We start from the raw sequence: 24,214 nt of genomic DNA, 5'->3' as shown, positions 1-24,214 counted from the left end.
TGGAACAGTCCAAACACCAACAGGAGAGCGTTGAGCTCTCTGGTTTCACGGCGAAGACGAAGCAGACAAACGACGAATAAAAATGTTTCCGTTAGGGATTTTCCCCCTTTCATTAGGTATTTAAGCTTTAGGTTTTCCTGTTACAAAATGGCCCATGGGCCCAATACAATACCACCCATCCCATTATGCCTAATCAAATAATACATAACCCAAATTATACAATAATTATGAACATAAATTATATTTAATATACTTTTTAACATATCGGAACAGTCAAAACTCCATTCTAGTGGCACATGGAAGCTCAGTTGGTATGCTGAAGAACAACGTGTTGTAGAGAGGGCGTTACGAGTGGAGAGGCAGAGGTGCTAGGAATTAGACACCTTGTTGTCAGAGTACATGAACCTCTATTTATAATAGAGAAAGGTACTAGAGTCTAATTATAATTAAACTACATTTGTCCCAATTACACCCAAACTTTAACACTTAAAGATAAGTCCTAACATAATTAAATAACCCAATATAAATAGAAGATTAACATGACTAAAACACCTTTAAACTGAAACTCCTCTATGAGACCTGCTTCCATAATAATTGTGGCTTTGTTAGACTTCTTATTATATTAGACTTCTTATTTCACCTCACGTGATCATGGTGAGACCCATCCCATCTTCCAATACTCTTGGATATGTGAACCTTCTTTGGTCTTATGGCCTTGGGCCCATCTTTTAACACACTTGGATATGTGAGACTTCCTTGGCCATGTGGGCTTGGGCCCATCTTCCAACACTCACCCTCAAGCTGGGGGTGAGAGAACATCATAAACTCCCAGCTTGCTACAAATGATGCATATGATTTTCTCATATAAAATGGCAGTCCACCATATCTTTTAACACTCCCTCTCACGTTGTTGCTCTCTTCCATGTGGCCCAACTAGCATAAGAAAAGTGAGAGTAAAATCACTCTAAACCGTATGACATCGCTCCATACTCCAGTCATAACCCATCCTGGATGTAGGGCACACTCCTATCATTCTCAGGTAGTGTCACTCCTATCTTTCGCAGGCAGTGGGTCTATACGTAGTGCTCAGAAGTGTAGTAAAAACTCCTCCATCACAGTGTCCCAACCCAGGTACCGACTTTCACAGGTAGAAATGGGTGATAAATGCCTATCATTCACAAGACGGCGATAAAAGACATGATAAGTGATAAATGTCAGTCATTCACAAGATAGCAATAAAAGACATGATAAGTGGGTAATGCCTGTCATTCACAAGACGACGATAAAAGACCCATGGGTATATATATATCAATGGACTTAAAACACCCAGCCATGATGGACTTAAACTCGCAACCAAAGCAACATGCAAGAGGTTGGCCCAAAGAGGTATGTGAGAGTGAAATAAAGGATGGTAGGAGAAAGGCTGCCAAATAACAAATGGGTAATGGGTAAAAAGGAAGATAAGATGTTGAGGCCACCACTTCTTCAATAATAATGTCTCATCCAAAGAGACACAATAGTAACAACTGAAATGGACCTGAGCCCATATAACATGAACCAAAATAATAAAATCCTTGTAAAAGGACCCATAAAATAATTTGATGCGAGTATCTGCACCAAATAATATGTTGACCAAGGAATATATTGAGAATACCACAAAATAATAATCCTGCTGGAGAAATAGAATCGAATCAAGCTGAGTGAGGTATATTACCAATAATTATTACTGCAAGTCAGGATTCTTGATCTTCAATTTTTTTTATTGCAAAAAATTCTTCTGAGATGCAAAAGCTTCATCTTTTTTGGTTCCCCTTTCTTAAATATTTTGTTCACATAAAACTTACCACAACATATGGAATAAAATACATCTTTCTTGTACTTCTTCTACTTCTCCCCCTCAAGCTGGGAGGTAATGGTAATGTTCCAAGCTTAAACCGAATAACATAGATGTAGTAACAGAAAAAGGGGTAAGTGAGATATTTTCCTGATATAGTTGATCTATAGCAGCAACTAAAAAAATGACACAAAACAATCGACTTAAATTCAGATTTTTCAATGCAACAGGATACCAGTATGACCTTTGATTCTTCCAATGCAAATGTATCCTTAAATATATATCAGATTGACAAAAAAAATTCTCCTTATGAAATTAGACTTAAATAAATTTCATCCAAGTATAATATATCTTCATAAAATATACTTCTATTAAGATATATAATGTGATAGATTTTGGTCTCTGCCAAACTAAGAACTCTTTTCTCTTATTTCAGCATGACCATTGACATTTCTAAGATCAATATCTCCATATAAAAAACTCATATCGGAAATTGGTTGAATAAGTAAAAAATAGATTTGCATATCTTTCTTTTGATATATAACTCTTCATATAAAATCTCATTCTTGATAGAATAAAATAGCTCGGAAGTTGAAGTTTTCTGCTGCTGCTCGAACTTCTTTTGCAATCTGACTTTGCTGCTTCAAGCATTGATTTCTCTTTGTAGATAACTCCGATTGAAAAAAATCATTTTTCCTTGGAAAGTAGTCTCGAATATCTTTCATTAAATATATAATATAAATTATGAAAAACTAAGTATATAGGTAAAAACGTAAATCAAATAACTGGAATGGGGACTGAAAAAAGAGAAATACGAACTTAAATTGCAAGAGATAATAAATTAGAAAAGATCACATTATCTCTATGGGTTGATCGAGTTAACTCACAGAACCTGCTCTGATACCATGTTGAATTTATGGAAAAGAGAAATACTTCATTGTCTTATTGTAATCTGAATACATAAACATCTATTTATAATAGAGGAAGGCGGTTGAACTACATTACAATTAAACTACATTTGTCCCAATTACACCCAAACTCTAACACTTAAAGATAAGTCTTAGCATAATTAAATAGCCCAATATAAATAGAAGATTAACATGACTAAAACACCTTTAAACTGAAATTTCTCTATGAGACCTACTTCCATAATAATTGTGGCTCTGTTAGACTTCTTATTATGTATGACTTTTTATGCCATCTCACGTGATCATGGTGGGTTCTATATCTTATGGGCTTGGGCCCATCTTCCAACACTCTTGGATATGTAGGCCTTCCTTGGTCTTATGGGTTTGGGCCCATCTTCCAACACACTGGGATATGTGTGCCTTCTTTAGTCGTGTGGGCTTGGGTCCATCTTCCAACACTAACGAAAGCAAAAATAATAATCACGGAAAAAAGGAAAAGCAACTACAAAAAAAACAACAAGATATATACAGGTTCGCCTCAAGGTGAGACTATGTCCTGTCTTCCGCCATTGCAGTAATCCACTATAAAGATGAAATAGTTTACAAGTGAAATCGCACACACTTATAGGTGTTTTCTCGAAACTCTCTCTAGCTACAACTCCAGCTCCTTCTCGGTGATGATAAAACTCTAATAGTCACGCCCCTCAATTCTAAAGAGAAAATTAGGGTAACTACAATACAAGAGTAAAATTCTCAAATTTTCTTTAATGATACAATAGTTAATATATCGTGGATCGGACGGAGAGGAGGGCTTCCCACCCCTCCATCCAACCCCCATGGCGACTTTACTATGAAGGTCGATCCGCGTACCGACTCAGCGTGGGCATTGATTAGGCTCCACAACTTAACAAGAGGAAGTGAATTAAAAAATAAATTGGAAGAAGGCAAATCCAGAGGATTAATCGATATGCTTTTATACCATATGATAAGTTGAACTGAACCACGTCTTTGCATTGATTAAGTGTGGTATTTATATACAATTTCCAATGATAAGCTTGTCTCTTACACTGAAGAGATAATTATAACAGAAAGATAAATACAATAGAAAGCTTATCTCCTAAACCGAAGGTAAGATAAGATAATCTCTTTACAATATACCCTTGCTTCTTGAATGGCTTGGCATGGAATTGCATGTAATCCCCAAATTCAACGGTATCAATTTTTTTAGATTTGTGCCAGAGAAGGGACTTGATATGAACCTTCTAGGGCGTAGGGCGTGGTAATGAGGTTTCACAGGTATATTGAGGGAGGCATGAAGCAAAACATTTGGGAAAGGAAAATTGACCAGGCTGGGAGAGATGGAAAAAGATTGAAATCAAAGAAAAAGAAAATAGATGACTCCCAATTGTTAAACCCTAAACCAAATCCTCAATAATAATACTAAAATTCGTCAAAATGGTGAAGTAAAAATATGAGGAAGTAAAAGATAATGGAAGCAAATTTAAAAGGTACTTACCAGTATGCATATAAAAGGTAAATTATTTTTATCATATGTGTGGCACTCCCGTGAGCAGGAAGGCATCTAGGGGGTGGAATTTATTTACCTAAACTTAGATCTGGCGATCATGTTCTACGAAACGGTGAAATGTAGCTTCAGTGCCGGCAAGAGGTTGTGTTCAGTGTCATTGAGACACAACGGCGACGGCCATTGGCACGACACAGATGTGTAGCATCGGGCGACAAGAGAGAAGTCAGACCAAATATGAGGGTGGGAGAGGGCGAGACGAACAAAATCAAAGAGAGTTCATCGTCCAACGAAAAGATGTGTTTCAAGGATTCTTGGAAGCAAAAGGAAGGCATAGAGTGTTAGCGGCGCAATCAAAGAAGCGAAAGCTCTGGTCATCTGTGCGGAGGGGATCAAGAGTTGTAGTTGCAGAGGCAGGAAGCAACAATGGCCGCTACACTCAATGAAGTGCAACAAGGGTCAGAGAGCTTCTGGCTATGGATGAAGTGAGAGAGTGCAACAAAAAACTCGAGGAAATGAACGCTTGATAGGGAGGAAAAGAAGTGACGAGCATCTTTCGACAACAAAAGTGTTAAGAATTAGTCACCCTAATTCAATACTAACGAGAGCAATATCGCAGAAAAAAAAAGAACCAAACACAAACATCCAATATTTATACAGGTTCGCCTCAAGGTAAGACTATGTCATGTCCTTCCACCCTTACAATCATTCACTATGATGAAGAAGAAGTTTACAAGAGAAAATCTCACACACCATTCTTTTTGCATTTTTCTCTAACCTCTTTCACACCAACTCATGATCGTGAATAACCCTAATAACGACGCCCCCAAATGCTAGGAGAAAACTAGGGCAATCGAAGGACAAGTGTGAAATCCCCAAATTACTATTAATGAAACAACAATCAATATATTGTGGATATTTGTGCTGACTATGCGTAAAACGTTAATTAGACTCCACAACTTAACATGAAGGAAAGAAAATGGGAGGAATACGAGCGAGTACAAACTAATGGTGGACGTCAGTATTGTGAGGGGTTTGCATAAACAGCTTAGAGAGGGAGGAAGGCGATGGGCCAATGGCTGCCGATGTCGCAATTGATGGAAGGGAGGTGAATGATGGAAGGGTGATGAGAGAAGCAATCCATCACTACTGGTGTTTTACTGGAAGACGGTAGATGCAAAGGAATTACGGGTGGAGAGGCAAAGGAAGAGAAAAAAAAATTCAAAGGATGGCAGTTGCAGTAGATCGATCTACTCAAATATCATTTGAGATGTTGAATTGAACTACCAGATATACAAGATTGCTAAATGAAAACATAATTAACAAAATGAAAATAACAAGACCCAGCAGGCATGCTCGGTTGTCTTCTCACCCAAACAGTCTGGGCGGGGCGTTCATCTTCCCGACAAGCCGCTCTAGTTAAATATTTAATTTTAATTAAATTAATTCACGTATTTAGTTTTTTTTTTTTAAAAACGAAGAAGGAAATTGTTGTCTTCGAGTAACATTGGATGCCGGCGTTCAGATTCGAGACTTTTGAGGGGCAGAGGGGGTAAATATGAGTGACCGATGAGTACGGCCTCTGCAGGTCCTGACTCGAGCAGTCTAGTTCGGTCATCGGTGTCTTCGCACTTTGACTCTCATTTCCTCGTAATGCTGACAGCCTCAATTCTCACTCGCACTCTGACTGCCCCCATCTACTGGGCCCAATACGCGAGTCTCCACTTTCCAACCGTCCTCGCCGTACTCGCAGTCTCACAGGAAAGTAGGATCGATCTGATTGTTTCCAACTTCAGTACGACAGGTCAGTAATTAGCTTCTTCTGGCCCTTTTGACCAATTTTTCTTCCCTTCCCACCACACACCATTCGCATTTCTTGATTTCGTATCTTCTCTGAGAATTCGTTTCCGTTTGCTTTTTTTTTTTTTTTTTTGTTAAATCTGAGAATTTCAGGTCGAGAACTTTGCCATCTTGAAGCATTTTGAATGAGGAACACGACGGCCGAGGCGGTTCAGCCTTATCCGGGGTCTCCGTCCGCCGGACGGTACTCCTCGTCGTCTCTGTGCGACGCTGCTATCGTAGAAGCAGCCAATAACATTAACACGAAGAGATGCACGAGAGTCAAGAAGCTGGCGACCCAGAAAAGGAAAGCTTATCCCCTCTGCTTCAGTCGTTTCAAGAAAAGGTTACAGAGACGGAGAGCTCAGCTTCAACCCAGAAAAAAATAAAAATAAAAAAGTCGCAATGCAAAGTTTTCTAATGTGTTGTAGCTGAATTCATTGCAGAAGGGTGGCAGCCGCTGCCGTGAACAGAACCCACCTGGGAAATCTCATTCTGCGTCGGGTGCTGCTGCTGGAGGCGCGGAAGAGGTTTCTGGCTCACCGGCTGAAGCATATGGCCGCCACCGTCGACACAGTGAGAAGCGAGCTGCAACCCGTCAAGGAAGAAACTAAACGGTAAGAATCAATATCATCTCATAAACTACTGGTTTTCGAAAAAAAATTAACAATTTAATCGAATGTCGGACAGGGCATTGGATCAGCTGCTTTCGATTAAACGCAAGAATGACAACGGCAACACCTGCAGCATCATTAACGGGTCGTTGGAGGTAGAAATCTTGAAGAATCCCGTCGTTCTTTCTGTGATTACCTGCTCGTTTAGATGAACTGACCTGAGCGGGGGAATTGTTTGTTGGCTGTGAAATATGAATGAAGTAGCTTTACATTCTTGAAAACAGGAAAAACTCAAGAGCTTATTAGAGAGATGCGCCGGGAAAGAAGAAGAAGTGTTGAACACAACTAAAGCTATCCAGGTAAGAAGAAGTCTTTCATTGCTTTTCCACTCTGATTGATCGATCTTCTGGTGGGATTTCTTTTATCAAGAAATTGGTTTTCTGATATAGTAATTGTTGGTGGGTTATAAAGGAAAAGATGCAAGAAATCTGGCCATGATTGGAAAGTAGCTGAGACTCTGAGCAGGATTTGCACTGGTAAAGTTATTAGAGGGATGTACAGACGCAGGAGAAGGAGCATTCTTTTCTTTTCTTTTCTTTTCTTTTCTTTTCTTTTCTTTTAATGTTTCGTTTTTCAGTTGAGACGATTGGAACAATTCTTGCTGTTTATGAGTTCTTCCGAACCTATGTATGAATGAGCCGAGGGCTTCACCCTCTTCTTATGTAATGTGTTAGGATTTACTAGCCTTTAAGGTTAGTCCATTCCATTCACTTCTCCATGTTATTAGAGTGGATCAACCCCAATGCTAATTCATATACTAATCAACCCCAATGCTAATTCATATACTAATCAAATCCAAATGCCTTCTTATGAAAACAAAAATCCATGAGCAATAGTTATAATTTTTCCATTAGAATTTAGTACCCCTTACAAACTACACTCACTCACTTACATGAGATTTATTAAGAACTCCATCTTCCACTACTAAACCCATTTATACATGAATTCGAACAACTTATTTTCTCTACCATCTCAATTGGTTCCTCCTCTACAGATTTCTACACTCGATACGGGTTCACAATCGGAAGATTTTGATGCTCTGCTTGTGATTAACATATGTCACTAATATGCCCTATAAGTTTAATTGCCCCTAATTTTCATTTTTATCATCAAAATTAAATTAAATGATTTAAACATATATATTTTTTATTTATTATTTATTTGTTATTCTATGCATTTGTGTTCGTGTTATTTTAAGTTTTTTATTATATCAATTTTTTATGATAAAATGGAGATAATGGCATTGTTATAAATTCTTGTAATATAATAACTTTTCTAAAGAATAAAAATTTGGGAACAACCAACATTGAGTGAATTTGAGTCCAACCTCCTTATAATGTGGAGGAAAAAAGATAATACATATAAACATGGCTTTAATTGCTTAAAATTTCTTATAATATGGAAAATTAGACTGCTAAGAATACCTGGCTTATACCCCCCCCACAAGCCCTATAATGGCTTGGCCTTATATATTTACATATAGATTCATTTTTCATATATTTCTACTTTAGTATTTTAAATTATGTATTTGCCTTTTTCAAAAGCTCCTTAATTGTTATTATCACATACTTGTGTTACCTACATAGTGGATAAATGCCTCAACATTTGAAATAAAACGATTTTTATGTACCCATTGTCTTTATAATATGATTTTTGTACTACGATTAATTATAGCGGTAATGATATAATTATTTGGGTAAATTAAGGTTTATGTTGAATTTATGAAAAAGAAAAAAACTTCATTGATTTGATGTAATCTGAGCACATAAACCCTTATTTATAATAGAGAAAAGTAGTAGAGTCCAATTACAATTAAGAACCTTCATATCTTATCTTCAACAGTTTATAAATACATAAACCAGTTTATATTATGAGTTTACTAGCGTTGATTCTAGTTTTAAAATTAATTACGAAATATTGATAAACGATTCAAGTGACCAACCCGGGTTTCATTTAGGCTGAGTCGGGTTACGAGTCCAGACACATTTTATCTCTCCCCTTAAAATTTCCTGCCCCGCTTATCCAGCTCGGTGGCTGTGCAAGATCAAACTCTACACGCGCGAATTCCACTTTCATCCGGACCCATCTTCACCAGAGACAAGATCACGACCGTTGATTTGAGACTTCTAGCGAACTCCAACTGTTGACTTTTATCAATCTCCCTAGTCGTTGAGGCTAATCATTAACCTCAAAAACGTACATAGACGCGCGTGTGGCATCTGCGTCCGAGAAAGAAAAGGTCGCTTGTTCACAGGCGCAACAGCGAGGTAATTAACGGAGGCTGTAAATACAAGCCAGGCTGGACGAGGAGAGGAGACTCTATTTTTGCCTTTCCCTTTAAAGAGTCTCTCTCGCTCTCTCTCTCTCTCCCTCGACGTTTCACTCTCTTTCGATTCTTCTCACAAGATGCAGAGACAGTCCCTCGGATCTCCGGCAACGAAGCTCCACGTCCATGGCTTTAAGGAGGAGGACCTGGATAGCGACGATAAGCGTAGAGACGTAGAAGAGAGAGACAGTGATAAGAAGGCGGAGAAGGTTCACCGATCGTCTCATGGGAGGGATTCTATGATACATTTTATTCCTTTCATCGTCTTGGTTTGTTTCCTCATTCTTGTCTTGGTTTCTCACTCTCCGTCGGATGAAGGTAAGGAATCCTAAGACTTTCATCGTCTTTTCCTTTTTCCTTTCGTTCTTCGGTTTCTTTTTTCTTTCTTTAATTCTCATCGTTCTTTTTTACTTTTTGCTCAGAGTTATTTAAACTTGGAGGTTTGAAACGGTTTTCTGCTCCGCAAGGTACAATGCGGGACAAAAAACTCAGAAGCTCGGTTTCGTTTCTTTGAAAACCGTATTTAGCTTCTTCTTTTTCTGATTATTTTGTGTGTTGTGCAGTTGATTCCGATTTCGAGCGACTGTTGGAGATTAAGAAAGGCAATGTTCTAGCTGTTGTAAGCCATCGAAGCTTGCAGGAGGTCGCCGGAAGAGTTCGCAAGTCTCAGCCGCGGTATTTATCAAGAAAACTGGGGAACTTTTAGTCCGCCGGATCGGAATTCCGTCTATTTTACGCACGCGACGGCTTCACGTGCGGCCCCTCCCTCTCTCAGCGGAAACCCTGAATACGACGATCGGCACGTGACAGAAGACAACGAAGCGGCTGTTGGAGTTTCCCGGTGCGGAATAGCGCTTTTGTCATAAATACGAATTCAGGTTTTCCTCATTTCTGCTTATTTCTTTGTTAATTTCGAGAGTGATGGGAGAGCGGTGGTCGGTGTGTGTCCGCACGGACATCTTCTTCCTCTCTCCTCTGCCTGGAGTGTTTGCTTCTATTATGCGCGGGTGGAGCGTATAATCAGTACCCTGCGCTCATGCTCATCGCCAGCTGGATCTGACGGCTACTGTTCCCCGCCTGATTAAGGTGGCAGCTGGCGCGCAATTCCACAGCGCTTTGAGCTCCGATTGCCAAGGACGGATTTGTACGTATCTCCGTTGGTTTCATTGTAAATCTGTGCTTGTAGAAGTTCCCTTTTGTGGTGTGCAGATGCAGTTCAGGATATGTGATCTAGTACTCTTAGGGGGGGATTAACGTTGTCAGTCTATTGAATAAATTAATAAACCAATGCCCATGATCTTGAGCCATATTAAGCTTTCAAGTTTTTAGCGTGGTTCCTTGATGATAATACTCAGTGCCGATTCCATTCGATTCATCTGACTGCTTGCACAATTGCTACCCTTCTGGCACACTCCAGTTTCTGAAATTTGAAAAACGAATTTGACGAGTAATTTCACTCCCAAGTATGCGAGCTGGTTTAGGGTTTTAAGTCGTACTCGAATTCCAGAAGAATTGCTCTACCTAGCTCCATGAGCTAACCAGAGTGTGACAGGTTTATGAGAGATGAAGTTCATGTCCAAGTAAAAAATGCAGTGCAATTTAAGTACGTGGCGATGTTTTAGCTCATCCAATGTCAATATTCTAACAGGCTGCTATTGTCCTAGTAGAAAAAAACAGGCGTTGTTGTCATGCCCGTGGAACGATTGTGACATTTTTTATGGTCCTCCTCCTCACTTTGTGATTCTTTTATGTGAATGTAGTGTCGGCAGGATAATAAAGAATCTTTTGTTGTGGTGGATTATTATTTGCCGCCACATCATGGCGGCTGGAGTCCTGGAACGGTTCTTCTGTTAGATTTACTAGTTTAACCTATGTTTCCCTCTTGTTGGTAAGAAATGAAGTAGTTGGGGGCAGAAAAGCCATCAGCAAAGGGGTCGCCCACTTTTAATCATGCAAAGCTTTTCACTTTTGTGGCTTTCTCTACTATAATGCACAAAGGTTTAGCCGTGGGTTTATAATGGTTCCTCTAACACTACCTCTGATAACATGTAGCAGCATAACTAACATTACATGCCATAACGCCGTAATAAACTTTACTTAAAATTTCAACCTCTTTTATCTTTCTGCCTTTTCCCTATTCTATATACTTCACAACCCTCGGCAACCGTGGAAGCCAGAAACCGGAGACGAAGCCTCCAAAGAAATTTCAGAGGTATCACATGTATGACACGAAAATCATGGCCTACATCACAAAATAGAATAACTTACATTCTATAGCACGAAATGAAACTTGAATCTTACCCTTCTCAAATGAGGGCCTAAAATTTTTAAACACCAACATGTGCAGGAGGCCTGTTCTACATTTTTTTGCTAAAGAATGTGTAAATCCACAAACCTACCTACCTATAGTTATTTACAGACATGATAATAGAGTCAAGGAAACAAGCCCTGGGTAGGTTGAGATTTGGGAGAATGCTCACCTGATTCATCGGTAGCTTTCGGAGAGTCAGAAAGATGAACCTGAGCATACTCAGCCACCATGCCTTTCTTCTGCTGTTCCTCAGCTATGACCACCTTCTCTTGTGTCTTGGACCCTACGTCACCTGCAGCCTTGGCAACCCTATTGAAGGCACCGGTCACCCATGATGCCCCCTGGAAGACATAACGGTTTTTCATGATCGCAGTCCCTGCACTACTCACTTTCTGTTCTGCAGCTGTAAAGGCAGATTTAGTCTTCTCAGAGACTTGGAACTTCTGATCCATTTCCTTGACTTTGTCATTCACAACCGAAGTTCCAATGCTTATCTTCTCAGTGAGACCAATTTTCTTATCCAGTGAGGAAACCTTAGCAGTGGCAGTGGATGTAAGTTGATGCTTCTCATCTAAAGCTTTTGCTTTGTTCACGGCATCTTTCCCCAAGATGAAGCCTTTTGCAAGCATGCTGGTGACGACATCTTCCGCCTTTTGGACAGCTGATTCGGTACCACCAGGTTGATTTTGTCCCCTCAGCTGAGAAAATTGAGTAAGTACGATAATGGGGTGAGGCTTTGGAACTCAGCAAAAGAAAAGCTTAAGAAACAAAGATTATGTAGTGGACATTTACAGCAGCTGGAGCTGGAGCTGTGACTGGTGGCTGGTAATCTGGAGCTGGCGTTACGATTACAGATGAATCAACTATTGTTGCTCCCTGCATCCAAAATAGCGTGACTAAGGTCTGATATAAATAAAAAGGCCAAAAAGGGGAATGACCAAAATAAGGGCAGATAAAAAAGAACATGGAAAACGAACACAATATACACAGACATGCCCCTGGACACACAAAAAAAGAGAGGTTGACAAAAGTAAAGACAAACATCAGCAACCATAACATTAACTGTATCTGAAAAATGTAAGACTTGGAGAAGAAAATAGAAAGAAAAAGGAGGAAGAAGAGCTTTTGAAGAACAGCTGCCTTGGAGTGCGTGCTGGAAAGAGCACGTCTACATCCATTGTTTGAATCAGGGTTTTAAGTGATATTTTTAAAAAAGGACAAAAATACCCCTTGCCACACAAAATTACATACCTCCTAAAATACATGTCTAAATTAAATGAAAATTGAACCATAGACATACTAAGACATTGTCTATCTGACAGACATAAAATACATGCCTTGGAATGTGTGCTGGAAAGAGCACGTCTCCTTTCTTTCAATCAGGTTTTAAGTGATATTTGACTAAAGGACAAAAATGCCCCTCAACACACAAAATTACATATCTCCAAAAATACATGTCTAAATTGAATGAAAATTGAACCATATACATACTAAGACACATTGTCTATCTAACAAACATAATATAAGAGAAAAATGTAACATAATGAATGACTAAAATACCCCTGAACTGGTGTTTTAACAGTATCAATGTATGTACAAAATAAACGAGGAAGCCCATAATTGCAGAAAGTATTTCAAAGATGATGAAAAGTGTGGTCAACTTGTAAAAGATATACTAAAGCAATGATATAAAAACACAGAACTTTTACTCCAGGGCTTCTTCTAATTTTGTTTTTCCCAGGTGCACGCAGATCATCACTAAGAAATTTGTGGATCTCACAATTGCCGCAGCCTAAAAAAGTAGAGTAGAATGGTGGCAAACACATATGCATGCAATTGGCATGTCTAAAGGCAGAATTCGAATGCATTTTACTTCAAGTCTTTCGCATGTATAATAAACTAAATAGTCAAGATTACCTAGAGAATAACTATGCTAATAAAATGTTCAAAATATAATAAAGCCAATAACGGGTTTCAAGAGCCTTTGCTATACTTTTCAAACAAAAACATGACTGGTACAAAATTGTGCAATTATAATCAAATAAGAAATTAAGGGGACAACTTTTCAAAAAAAAAAAAAAGGGGGGGCAACATAGAGAAGAGGGCTGACCGATAGAAGCAATGCAGTGTCTGCTCCCTGTGGATCCTTGAAAGTAACATATGCAATCTGAGATCGTTCATTGTCACTGCCACAGACATGATAGAACTTCTCTTGGTAAAAAATGAAATTTAAAATAAATAAATAAATAGTAGTTACAGATGAGATATTCTGCTTGTATCCAATTGGACTAACCTTTTCATCTCAACATGTTCAATATCACCTGAAAAGGAAAAAAACTCCTTGACGTCCATCTCTGATGCTCCTAAGGAGACATTGCTGACTTTAACTGTTCTAACCTATAAAGACAAAAAAAAAAAAAAGAAAAAAGCAGCAAGAGTCAAGAAGAATACCTACTAAATTGAGAAAATAAAGAACTCTTCTTCCTCTTTGAGACGATAAAGAAAAGTTACATGAAACAAAAAATTAAATAGAACCCGATAAATCACTCGAAAATGTAAGTCAGATGCTATTGACTGAAAATCTTTGATCTAGTCAACGGGTATGGAACATGTTTATGTCTATATTCTACTTCGGGAAACAACAATTTAATACAAATCCAGTCAAGAAGAACTCATGATCACACAAATGCAGATAAATGAGTAGCAAACAAGATGCTGCACTAAATACCAGTAGGCCACGAACATACTAATTAAAAATGTAATAAGATACACCTCCTACAAGCCAGGAAGTCACATTTTATCAGAACTGATACTGCTCAAAGACCCAAGTCCACATGCTAAAAAATCTATCTTGTCATACAGCTAATATTATTGAAGTTCAAGAGTTTGAAAACAACAAACTTAAGTTTTGTGATGAATCCTACAACGAATATGAGTCTACTGCCATTCAAAAAAGGGAAGGCTATCCAAACGGGAAGGCCAGCATCACTGCATACTGACCACATTTTGAAGAGCAAATCATCATATGACAATGTTCAGATTATAACTATAATGAGGGCAGTTGCTGCATGTTGCTCACTTTAGAGACAAAATATTCTCAACTTTAGAGATACATAATTAATTGGGAAACATATATTTGGAAGGTACATGCAAAGACACCAGAAAAAAACAAAAATCAAACCATGTTAATAAAGATTTAGATAGGATTCTAGGATTTGTAATTACAATTAAAAACACAACTATCATGCAGCAAAAGATTCACGATATTGCCGAAAAGAAACTAATCCACGTTGAGTAAAGTATTGCATAATCAGCACAAGAGCAACATTCAGAATAGAGCACACAATCAATAGGAATACTGCATTCAGCAAACCAAAGAATAATGTCATAGGTCCAAAACATCAAGGCACAACACACATTTTAAAGGATGCCAGGGGGATGGGAGTGTGAAGAACAGGAGATATCAGCTTCATTTTGCTGCAGTTCTTTTGAGATCCAGCATGCTCTTAGAGAAGAACTTTGAAGGTGGTTTTGCATTGAAAGGAAAAGAAAAAACCAACAAGTTCTATTATGCAACTAGTGATGACAACATCAGAGGGCTAAAGAACTTCAAGAAAAAAACCAAAACCATAAACAGAGATATGGATTGACAAACTAAGAATAAACACAAGAAATAGATAAATAGAAAATAGACAGAATACTGCAAACTAATAATTAAACCAGGCGAAATTCCTCATTTGAAGCTTCTTTCTATGAGACTCGTATAAGACTCCGCCACATTCATTCTTTCTTTGTGAGACTCCTTTGCATGAGAGCCATGTAAGACTTGCATATTTGCTCTTCAAAGTCCATTTTGTGTCTCTCTTCTGGTAGTTTGCTGTCTTTTTTGTTTTTCTTGCTTTCGTGTTTATAATCTAAGCTTTACGGGAGCTAGTGGTTTAATAAAAACTTTGTCTTAATGAGTTCTTGATACCGAAGCTAGAGTTGTGTCTTCTCCATTTAGTTCCAGTCTATTTTGTTGCCTGCATGTACCTCTCTGGACTTACGATTTTTGTTGATCACTCTCCTGCCCTTTGTTTAATGAGTCACTGTAGTTTGCCTGATCCATCATATGCTTTAAACCTATTCTACTTCATTCTATCTGATCGTCATTCTTAATAATTCCTCCCTTAAATTTTTTTCGACTCTATAACTTTCTCCTACCATCTCTTTTTACTTTGGACCCTCTCTTACCTTTTAAGACCAATCCCTTGTTAGGTTTCTTCAATCAGTTCTTTTTTTGTTTTTGTTATATATGGGCAATTTTTAATCCATTGTGACTTTTCTGCTACTACTACAACTATTGCTACGTCCTTTGATTGATAGGCACTACCCTGCTTAGTGATTATTATCATTATTTTGTGTTAAAAGCCCATTGTGTCGATTTCAACTCCTATTTATCACCCATATTTCTACTAGTTACCCTTTTTTAAGAGTCCATGTCCTCTTTAGTACTCATTCTTGGAACACGTAGAGATGATAGAGGAGGTGATTGTAACAAATATTTTTTGTTCAAGTTGGGACCATTGTCGTTACCTCCCAATTTAAGGGGGAGAATAGAAGGATAACTATGAAGAATGAAGTAGGACACAAAACCTTCCATGAAGGATTACACAATTTGTGATAAAAAATATCCAAGTAAGAGGAGGAATTGAATATTGAAAACCTAGAGAAATTTGCTATTTTTCTAAGAGTTTTGTTTTGCAAGCTGAAGTTACAAACTCCAACTTGAGGGGGAGTGTTAAAGAGAACATATGAAAGAGTCTTACATGACTGTCATGAAAAGCAATCTCACAGAGAAAGAATGAATGTGGAGTCTTATAAAGGTTTGACTTGGTCACTAGACTATTTCTACCTATTAACTTGATCCAAGGCGCCTCACATTTAAATTTGAAAGCCAAACTTAAAACCGTTCGAGTCAATACTCGAACCCATACCTCTAAACCTTACTAAACTATATGCCATGCTTGGTCTTGTGCTACATATTACACCAAATATACATCCACTAAAACTAATATATTATTGATTATGATGAGGTACTAGTGCAACAAGTGATTGACAATTACACATCAACCAAGCTACCTGATTCATGTCTTGTTTTGTTTTTATAGTATTGGTTGATGCTCTATTAGAAGCGCCAATGATCCATAAAGAGTACAATACATTTGACAATTTTGCACAAAAACAAGTGTCAACATCCACACAGAGCTCCATATCATTTCCTTCCACCTCATCCTCCTCATCAACATCATCATATGCATCATTGTCATCATTATCATACGAAGAATAATAGCTTGTCCAAATCATGTTGGATTCATCCGCAAGAATCTTTTTCATCTTTCTAACACATCATATGCTAAGTCCACAATTTAGTTTGCCTTTCTCAAGTCTTCTTCACAACTTCCACCTTGTTATGTTGGATTTCCCTATACTTCTCATTGGTACACTAAATGGTTTACCTTAAACATTTCCAACCTTCTTCTTCTTTTAAAAATAAAATAAAAGGGAATTTCACATCCAAATAATCTCAATCTAATGACAGTGCATCTTTCCAAGATCATTTATGCATATCATATGAAATCGATGTGTTTGCTGAAGTAATTGTTGCCTGTAGGAACAAATACAATAATATGGTTGTTTGCCACCTAAGAAGCATCATGTCCCAGTCCAAACCATTCCTTTTATAAGGAATAGGTTCTCCTCTCTATACATGAATTTGTTACAATTGTGCTCCATATAAGGCATACCAATATATATTACAGTGAAAAATATTGTGATGCATAGATAAAAGTTAAAGAACCGGTTTGTCTTATGTATAGGTGTGATGCTGCATAGGTAAAGAAAATCATGCTACTCTGATGCTTAAAAATTTTCAATCATCATTTAAGTGGGGGGGGGGGGGGGCGCTTAGTGCACTTTGTAAGTGTTGTGGAAAGTAAAAGTGAATGACTTGTTTGTGTTAGTGTGCGCAATGGAAAGTGCAATATAAAGTACTTGTTTGTGTTAATGTGCACTATGTAAAGTACAATGTAAAGTACTTGTTTGTGTTAGTGTGCACAATGGAAAGTGCAGTATAAAGTGCAGAGATATTATTTATTAGTAAAATATTTTGATAGATCTGACTTTTAAAATTTAAATTAATATTAGTTAATTAATAATATATATTAAATATAATAATTAAACAAATGCTTACTTTTATAATATTAAAATTTTAATCAAATTATAATTTTTTAATATCTAAATATGAAATAGTTATATAAAAAGGATATTTTATTATATAAAGTTAGTCTATCAACTCTTATGATAATTGTACTTAATTTTTTATTAATAAACTAAGATAGATTTTAACTTGCAAAAAAATAATAACATAATATTTTATTAATTAATGATATAAAAAGTAAAATAATTACACAAATACTTACTTTTATAATATCAAAATAGTTAATGAAATTATTACTTTAAAAGTGTTTAAATTCTCACTCTTAAAAGTATTCATTATCCAACGTACTACGTAAACAATGTAATAATAAAAATAAAAAATAACACAAATATAACTCAATCTAATATTTAATATAAAAAACCTACAATTGTATATACAAAATACAACCAAAAAATATTTAATTTCATTAAAACATAATAATCAATAATTTTACCACATCTGAATTGCTAATACATCTCGAAAAAAAGATGCTCTTGTAGATTGTATTGCAGACTCCCTCTGAGTACTTCTTTGCATATCCATGTCATACTCAAAATCATCACCACAATCACTATCTTCATCTTCATTTGCGTTGTTATCTTCACAATGTTCTCCACAAGAATTATCACTTGAATCATATTCTTCATCTTCAAATAAATCCATGTAATCCTCCAGGCGTATATAATTATGCAATATATAGCAAACAATCACAATTTTTACCAGGACATCAAAATCAAAAGGAGGAGCATCTTTTAATATCTTGAAACGAACTTTTAAAGCCCCAAATTATTCAGACTCAGAATCCCTAGGTAACATGCTGCCAAGTCCCAAATTGCCAGAAACTACAATAGATGTCAAGTACCAAATTGCCAGAAACTGCAATAGATACCAAATTACCAAATTGCCAGAAACTGCAATAGATACCAAATTACCAAATTGCCTGAAACTGCAATAGATGCCACTGAAGAAAAAAAAGAAAAGAATGAGAGATTATAATTGATCTAGAGGCAGAGCTGAAAGCCCAGAAGTTCAAATTTCCATCATAGCTACAAATGCAATTTTCTGGAGCAGCTTCAGTGGATTGACTTTCTGCCTTACATTGCATTGCACCAACCTTATCTTGACAAAGCTATTTTCTATTGTAAAAGTCCAGCTCCATACCCATCCTTTTTAATTCTTTTTCTTCGAAGCATCACCGATTCCACGTTCCAACTTCTAACTTCAGTTCAAATGCATTAACCCGTTCAACACTAATGAGCTGAATATCTATTGCATTCAGCTGTGTGGATTGCTTCACTAATGAGCTATTTTATCCATTACCTACCAAATCCTTCTGTCATTTATTGAAGATAATTAAACTTGTCGACTGTGGAGTTAACTAATTCAGATATTCAGCATACAATATTTTTAGAATAAATTCTGGAAGTAGTAGTAATCATGGAGTGAAGTCAGTTTCTTCAGGTGAATTAGGCATACAATATATATAGAATAAATTTTGATAATAGTAGCAATCAGATGAAGTAGAATCATGCTTCCCAGATGTGCTTTATATGTTTGGTAAGAGTCTGGCTGTTAGTCACCGCAGGTTAAAATCTGTAGGATCCAGTCAGTCCAGGTTGCTCTTGGTGCACACAGAAGGAAGATGAAATCTCAAATAATATTGTCCAAGGATTCAATCCGTTGGAACTTGGAAGTATTGAAATGCATTTCAGCATTTGTAGTTGAGACTCTACACTCCACACCTAAATCGTAGCAGTTTGTAATTACTGATCTCTGGAATGGGAAGGATATAAGAAGCCAGAGATTAGAAAAGATGAAAAAAGAAAGCACGAATGTACTGCCCTTACTGGGGCTGCTCTCTTTCAACCTTTTGAATTGGCTTTTTGGCAAAAGGGAAAGCAAATTGGAACCGCAGTGTCTCTGGGAACTTTCGTCGAACAGTTGATGGGCATGACATTAATAGACGGATTCGGAAAAGAGGTCGCATGGGTGAGTTACCAGATCACCTATGCTTAGGAAAAGAATATTCAACTCAATAGAAAAGCAACACATCCAGAAGCAAGGTACAGAAATAGCGAACAAAAGCGAAGATTTACAGGAACCAGAAAAAGGGAAACAAATTCCTGAACCAAAAAGCATGGCATTTCGAATAGCAAGCACTGATTTCTACGAAAATGGAAACGAAAAATAAAATGAGAGGCAAAGGAAACTAATTCCGAACCAAGAAGAACGATTTCAGCCTCATATCTTCGATTTCCAGGAAGAAAGGTTTACCTTAATATCTGCCGAATCGAGCAGGAGTAGGAAACAGTACTGCTCGCAGAAGGTCGTTTGTGTCAAGAAGCGCTGGGGATGGCGAGAGAAAGAGAGGAGCAGCGAGAGAAATCGCTGGGGAGAGGTTGCAGAGGAGGGAGTTGCAGGGTTGCAGAGGGGCGTCTCACAAAAATTTCTACATCCTCCATTCAAGTGACAATGTAATTGAACAAGTGAAAGTTAATTCACTCATCAAATGGAGTGAATTCACTTTCAATTGGGTTATGACTAAAATGAGTGAAAGTGAATTACAAATAACTTACATAGTGCACTAATGGGTTTTTTTGCACTTTTACCTAGTGAAAGTGAAATACATCTCACTAAAGGAAGCTGTCTAGTTTAATAAAACACAGTCGTCATAAGCTACTCTAAGCCACAGAGAGGAGTTTCTATCACTAGTGTACAGCTAGATAAATTTCCGGCTATACTACCTTCTTAAGGATCAATATGCAAACTAAATCTGCCTAAAAACATTTCAAACGCCTTTTAGCATACACAGGCTAGATAGAACCAGCAAATTGGAAAAAGAAAGATTTTCTGCGGATGAACACTAACTTGTTTACTGATTTTCAAAAGTTGAAACACACGAGGTTAGTTTCACCACGTTGCTATCAAATGGTATGGTAAAAAAAACGTGGAATAAAAAGCGGATCCTCTATTCATGCTCCTAAATTATTACTAGATTTCCATTTGTACTAGAAACCGTCAATAACATTTGTGGTACCAATTTTTCTAAGCACATCCAAATTTCACAAAATGAACACTTCACCAATTACTAGACCTCAATTCAACGCCAGTCTCTCATAATCCAACTGGACATCAGGTAAAATTCCCACAAAAAAAGGCACACAACCATAAACATCAAACTAATTTAAAAAGAGCAAACATGTATATCCAAGACTTTTTCATTCGAAAAAACAGAACAGAAATCAAATCATATCACACTGAGAGATGCAGAGATCTGAAAGAAGAAAACAGTTACTAACCGACATCTAGAGAGGTCGAACAACCGATCGAAGATCAAATCGAGAAGAGTCACAGTAAACGAAAAGCTCGACGCAGGCAAATAGATGGAAAAACCCTAATAATGGAGAAGTTTGCCTCAAGATGGGACGACGCTCCTTCCACGAAATGGAAAAAAAAAAATTGTTAGGGGAGGGGTTTTCTAGTCAGCGCGAAGATGTGGCGGTGGAGGCGTCTGAAGTACCTTTTTTAATTGTCCGATATCTGATTCCTCTGCCGGTATTCGATAATCAGACGTAATACGGTGGCAGGGGGTGGCACATACCCGAGCTGAGTTGAGCCGAGCCGAGCTGATCCACATGCCTATATTCGAGCCGAGCTTAAATATTGTTATCGAGCTTGAACCCACAAAATTTAACTTAGTTCAAGCTGAGCTCGAGCTTCAACATATATTTAAAAATTTTCAAAAAATATATATAAAATAAATTATATATAAAATTATGCATATATTTTACATAAAATTGGGCATGACTTCTACATAAAATTGGGCATAACCTATATATAATACATGTATAAGATTGGGCATGACCTCTACTTAAAATTGGGCATAATCTATGTATATAATACCTGTATAAAATTCGGCATGACCTCTACTTAAAATTAGGCATAATCTATATACATAATACCTGCATAAACACTCTATAAAATTGTTTATACATTCCATAAACACTCCATGAAATTGTTTATACACTCCATACATTCCATAAATAGTTTAAACACTCTATACACTGCATAATATTATGAATAAACTCCATACAATAATCAAACACAACAAAATTAAATGAAATATGACTATCAATTCACAATCACCCAAATAAAATCTATAAATCCATTATAAATTTACAAATTATAGTTGTTTCTCTTCATGCTAGAAAATAATATACGTCCCTGCATGAGCAAAATCTCCACTTATGACAAAAACAAAAAAATAAAATGTTATTATCAGATTAAAAAATATTTTTCTACTACTAGTTACTTAATATCGTTAAAAATATTAAAATTACTTCATCGTCATATAGCGAACCGAGCCGAATTCGAGCAACTCACGAGCCGGCTTGGTTCGAAGCGACCCCTAACTGTTGTTAACTACTTTTAATTGGGAGTACTTTTAATGGCGGCCGGTAATAGTAATTTTACTAAGATAAAGGAGTTAGTAATAATTGTTACGAAAACCTCTCCTCTCTTGGAAAATGGGCTTGATGTCATAACGTTCAAAGAGGAATTATTAGGTGGTTTTTATTTAAATATAATATTTTAAATACAAACTTAAAAACACAATTTTAATTTATATACAGATAACACAATAGTGGTTTTTTTTTAACAAAATACTAAATTTTAAAATATTATTTATGAAGCCCATCCTCTTTTAAATCTTTATAGAACAAAAGAGTTCCACATTTTCCCTTCTTCCCACACGGGCACTATCTCATTGTGTAAAAACAATGAAGAGCGGCCCATATTCCTTCTTTTGAGTGACCCAATTTAATATTTAATTTTTAAATTTTAATATATATTATTTATTTTTTCTTCATTTCTTTAAAATTTAGTGACTATTTTATCCTTAAATTTAAAGGATTTGAAGGTTGTATTTAAAATTTGTCATGTTTGAAAATAAAACATGTGGCTAACTTCCAAATAATCAAGGTGAGTATTTCAGGGATATATTATGTCCAACCTTTGATGTCTATCTCAAATCTTGAATAGGTTGAAATGGTACATGAATATGATACATATTGTATTGCTAATTTTTTCAATAGTATTTTTAGATTAAAAAAATGGTTGGTATTGTTTAATACATGCATTATCTCAAATGATACATATCAAATATCAAGGTTTCAATATAATATAAATATTTACCATAAAAAATATTGATTTTCAGGACTCCATGGATTTAGCTCATATAGAAAAAAATAAAAACACCCATTGGGAGAAAACAGGAGGAAAAAGAGGTTATGGACTTATGTCCTAACCCTCCTCCTAAGCTCAATTTATAGATTGATAAAAATATAATATTATAATAATACCCCTAGAATATAAACTAATTACATAAATACCATATCTATGAGATGACTTTTTATTTACCATCATATTATCACTGTATGGCCCTATGGGCCTTCTCCTTGGTATGTGGGGCCTTGGGCCCATTTCCACATCTCTTGGATGTGTGGGTCTTTCTTAGTCTTATGAGCTTGAACCCATTTTCTAACACACTTGTATGTGTCGGCCTTCCTTGGTCGTGTGGGCTTGGGCCCATCTTCTAACATTCTCTCTCAAGTTGGGGGTGAAAGAACATCATGAACAACCAACTTGTTGCAAGTGGTGTATAGGATATTCTCGTATAAAATGACAGTAATCTATATCTCCCAACACTCCTCCTCAAGTTGGGGGTGAGAGAATATCATGAATGTCCAACTTGCTGCAAATGGTGAATAAGGTATTCATGTATAAAATGACAATCCTCCATATCTTCCAACACTGCCCTTCAAGCTGGTAGTGTCTTCCAAAAGGCCCAACTGGCATAATATAAGTGAGAGTAAAATCATTCCTAGCCATAAGACATCGATCTATACTCCAGTCAAATAACTCATGTTGGATGTTGGGCACACTTCTATCTTTTGTATGTAGTGGGTTTATAGGCATTGCTCGAAAGTATAATAAAACTCTTCCATCATCGTGTTCCTCCACAGGACACCAACTCTCAAATGGTAAGAATAATAAATGCCAATTAAGGGGGTAACGGGTGATCACCTGGAAGATAATATTTTGGGGCCACCATATGCTTTCTACTTCATCAAAATAACCAATACAGACAACAATCAGCAACTGAGAAGTTCTTATTTAATAATAATGTCTCAACTAAAGAGACACAATAGTAGCAAATAACATGGGCCTAAGCCCAAGAACACGTACATGAAAATCCAAGGACCCATAAAATAATCTGATGTGAGTCCATCAGAAGGTTGTGCACCAAATAATATACTGAAATTGAGTAATAATCCAAGATAATAATTCAGCAAAAGAAAAGGACCGATTCGAGCCAAGTTAGATTGACCTGAACCGAGTTGGCTTGAGGTAACTCGGCAGACTGGTGCGGCTCATTAGCAGCTAGACGGGCAGCCCGGTTCGCTGTGTTGACTCAACAAGGATAATATATGCACCATGGTAGATTAAAACATACCCGTTAATAAAGTAAGTCGCTTGATTAATAAAGTAAGGCACTGGT

At 36.8% G+C, this 24,214-nt stretch overlaps 3 protein-coding genes and 1 long non-coding RNA gene across 5 annotated transcripts; 2 read left to right on the top strand and 2 right to left on the bottom strand.

The window, feature by feature from the left end:
* Window positions 1–6,132: 6,132 nt before the first annotated feature.
* LOC137949021 (uncharacterized) lies at window positions 6,133–7,490 on the top strand. Of its 2 annotated transcripts, none has more exons than XM_068795278.1 (5): window positions 6,133–6,452; window positions 6,553–6,723; window positions 6,797–6,875; window positions 7,005–7,079; window positions 7,192–7,490. In XM_068795278.1, the coding sequence occupies exons 1-5, from the start codon at window positions 6,253–6,255 to the stop codon at window positions 7,216–7,218; spliced, it is 552 nt and encodes a 183-aa protein (XP_068651379.1). In that variant the 5' UTR covers window positions 6,133–6,252; the 3' UTR covers window positions 7,219–7,490. The 2 variants fall into 2 exon arrangements, with proteins under 2 accessions (XP_068651379.1, XP_068651380.1); XM_068795279.1 differs by having other exon boundaries at window positions 7,170–7,490.
* Window positions 6,410–7,084, bottom strand: LOC137949023 (uncharacterized). The gene is made up of 2 exons (XR_011111674.1): window positions 6,939–7,084; window positions 6,410–6,694 (listed from the first exon to the last, which is right to left on the bottom strand). It is a non-coding gene; the product is annotated as an uncharacterized lncRNA (long non-coding RNA).
* A 1,629-nt stretch (window positions 7,491–9,119) lies between the features above and the next one.
* On the top strand, window positions 9,120–10,413 carry LOC137948842 (uncharacterized). Its single transcript, XM_068795020.1, has 3 exons — window positions 9,120–9,424; window positions 9,529–9,573; window positions 9,670–10,413. The coding sequence occupies exons 1-3, from the start codon at window positions 9,187–9,189 to the stop codon at window positions 9,810–9,812; spliced, it is 426 nt and encodes a 141-aa protein (XP_068651121.1). The 5' UTR covers window positions 9,120–9,186; the 3' UTR covers window positions 9,813–10,413.
* Window positions 10,414–11,342: 929 nt separating this feature from the next.
* LOC137947937 (binding partner of ACD11 1-like) lies at window positions 11,343–21,192 on the bottom strand. Its single transcript, XM_068793800.1, has 5 exons — window positions 20,955–21,192; window positions 13,711–13,814; window positions 13,528–13,603; window positions 12,210–12,293; window positions 11,343–12,115 (listed from the first exon to the last, which is right to left on the bottom strand). Exons 1-5 carry the CDS (start codon window positions 20,958–20,960, stop codon window positions 11,540–11,542), a joined length of 846 nt encoding a protein of 281 aa, XP_068649901.1. The 5' UTR covers window positions 20,961–21,192; the 3' UTR covers window positions 11,343–11,539.
* Window positions 21,193–24,214: the final 3,022 nt, after the last annotated feature.

Source organism: Aristolochia californica, unplaced genomic scaffold (assembly GCF_029961685.1).
Source record: "Aristolochia californica isolate CCGP_79_NKW_82.1479 unplaced genomic scaffold, dmAriCali1.0.hap1 SCAF_13, whole genome shotgun sequence".
NCBI classification, from domain to species: domain Eukaryota; kingdom Viridiplantae; phylum Streptophyta; class Magnoliopsida; order Piperales; family Aristolochiaceae; genus Aristolochia; species Aristolochia californica.
Note: the sequence above shows the minus strand (reverse complement) of the source record. Positions and strands in the feature narration are given on the sequence as shown.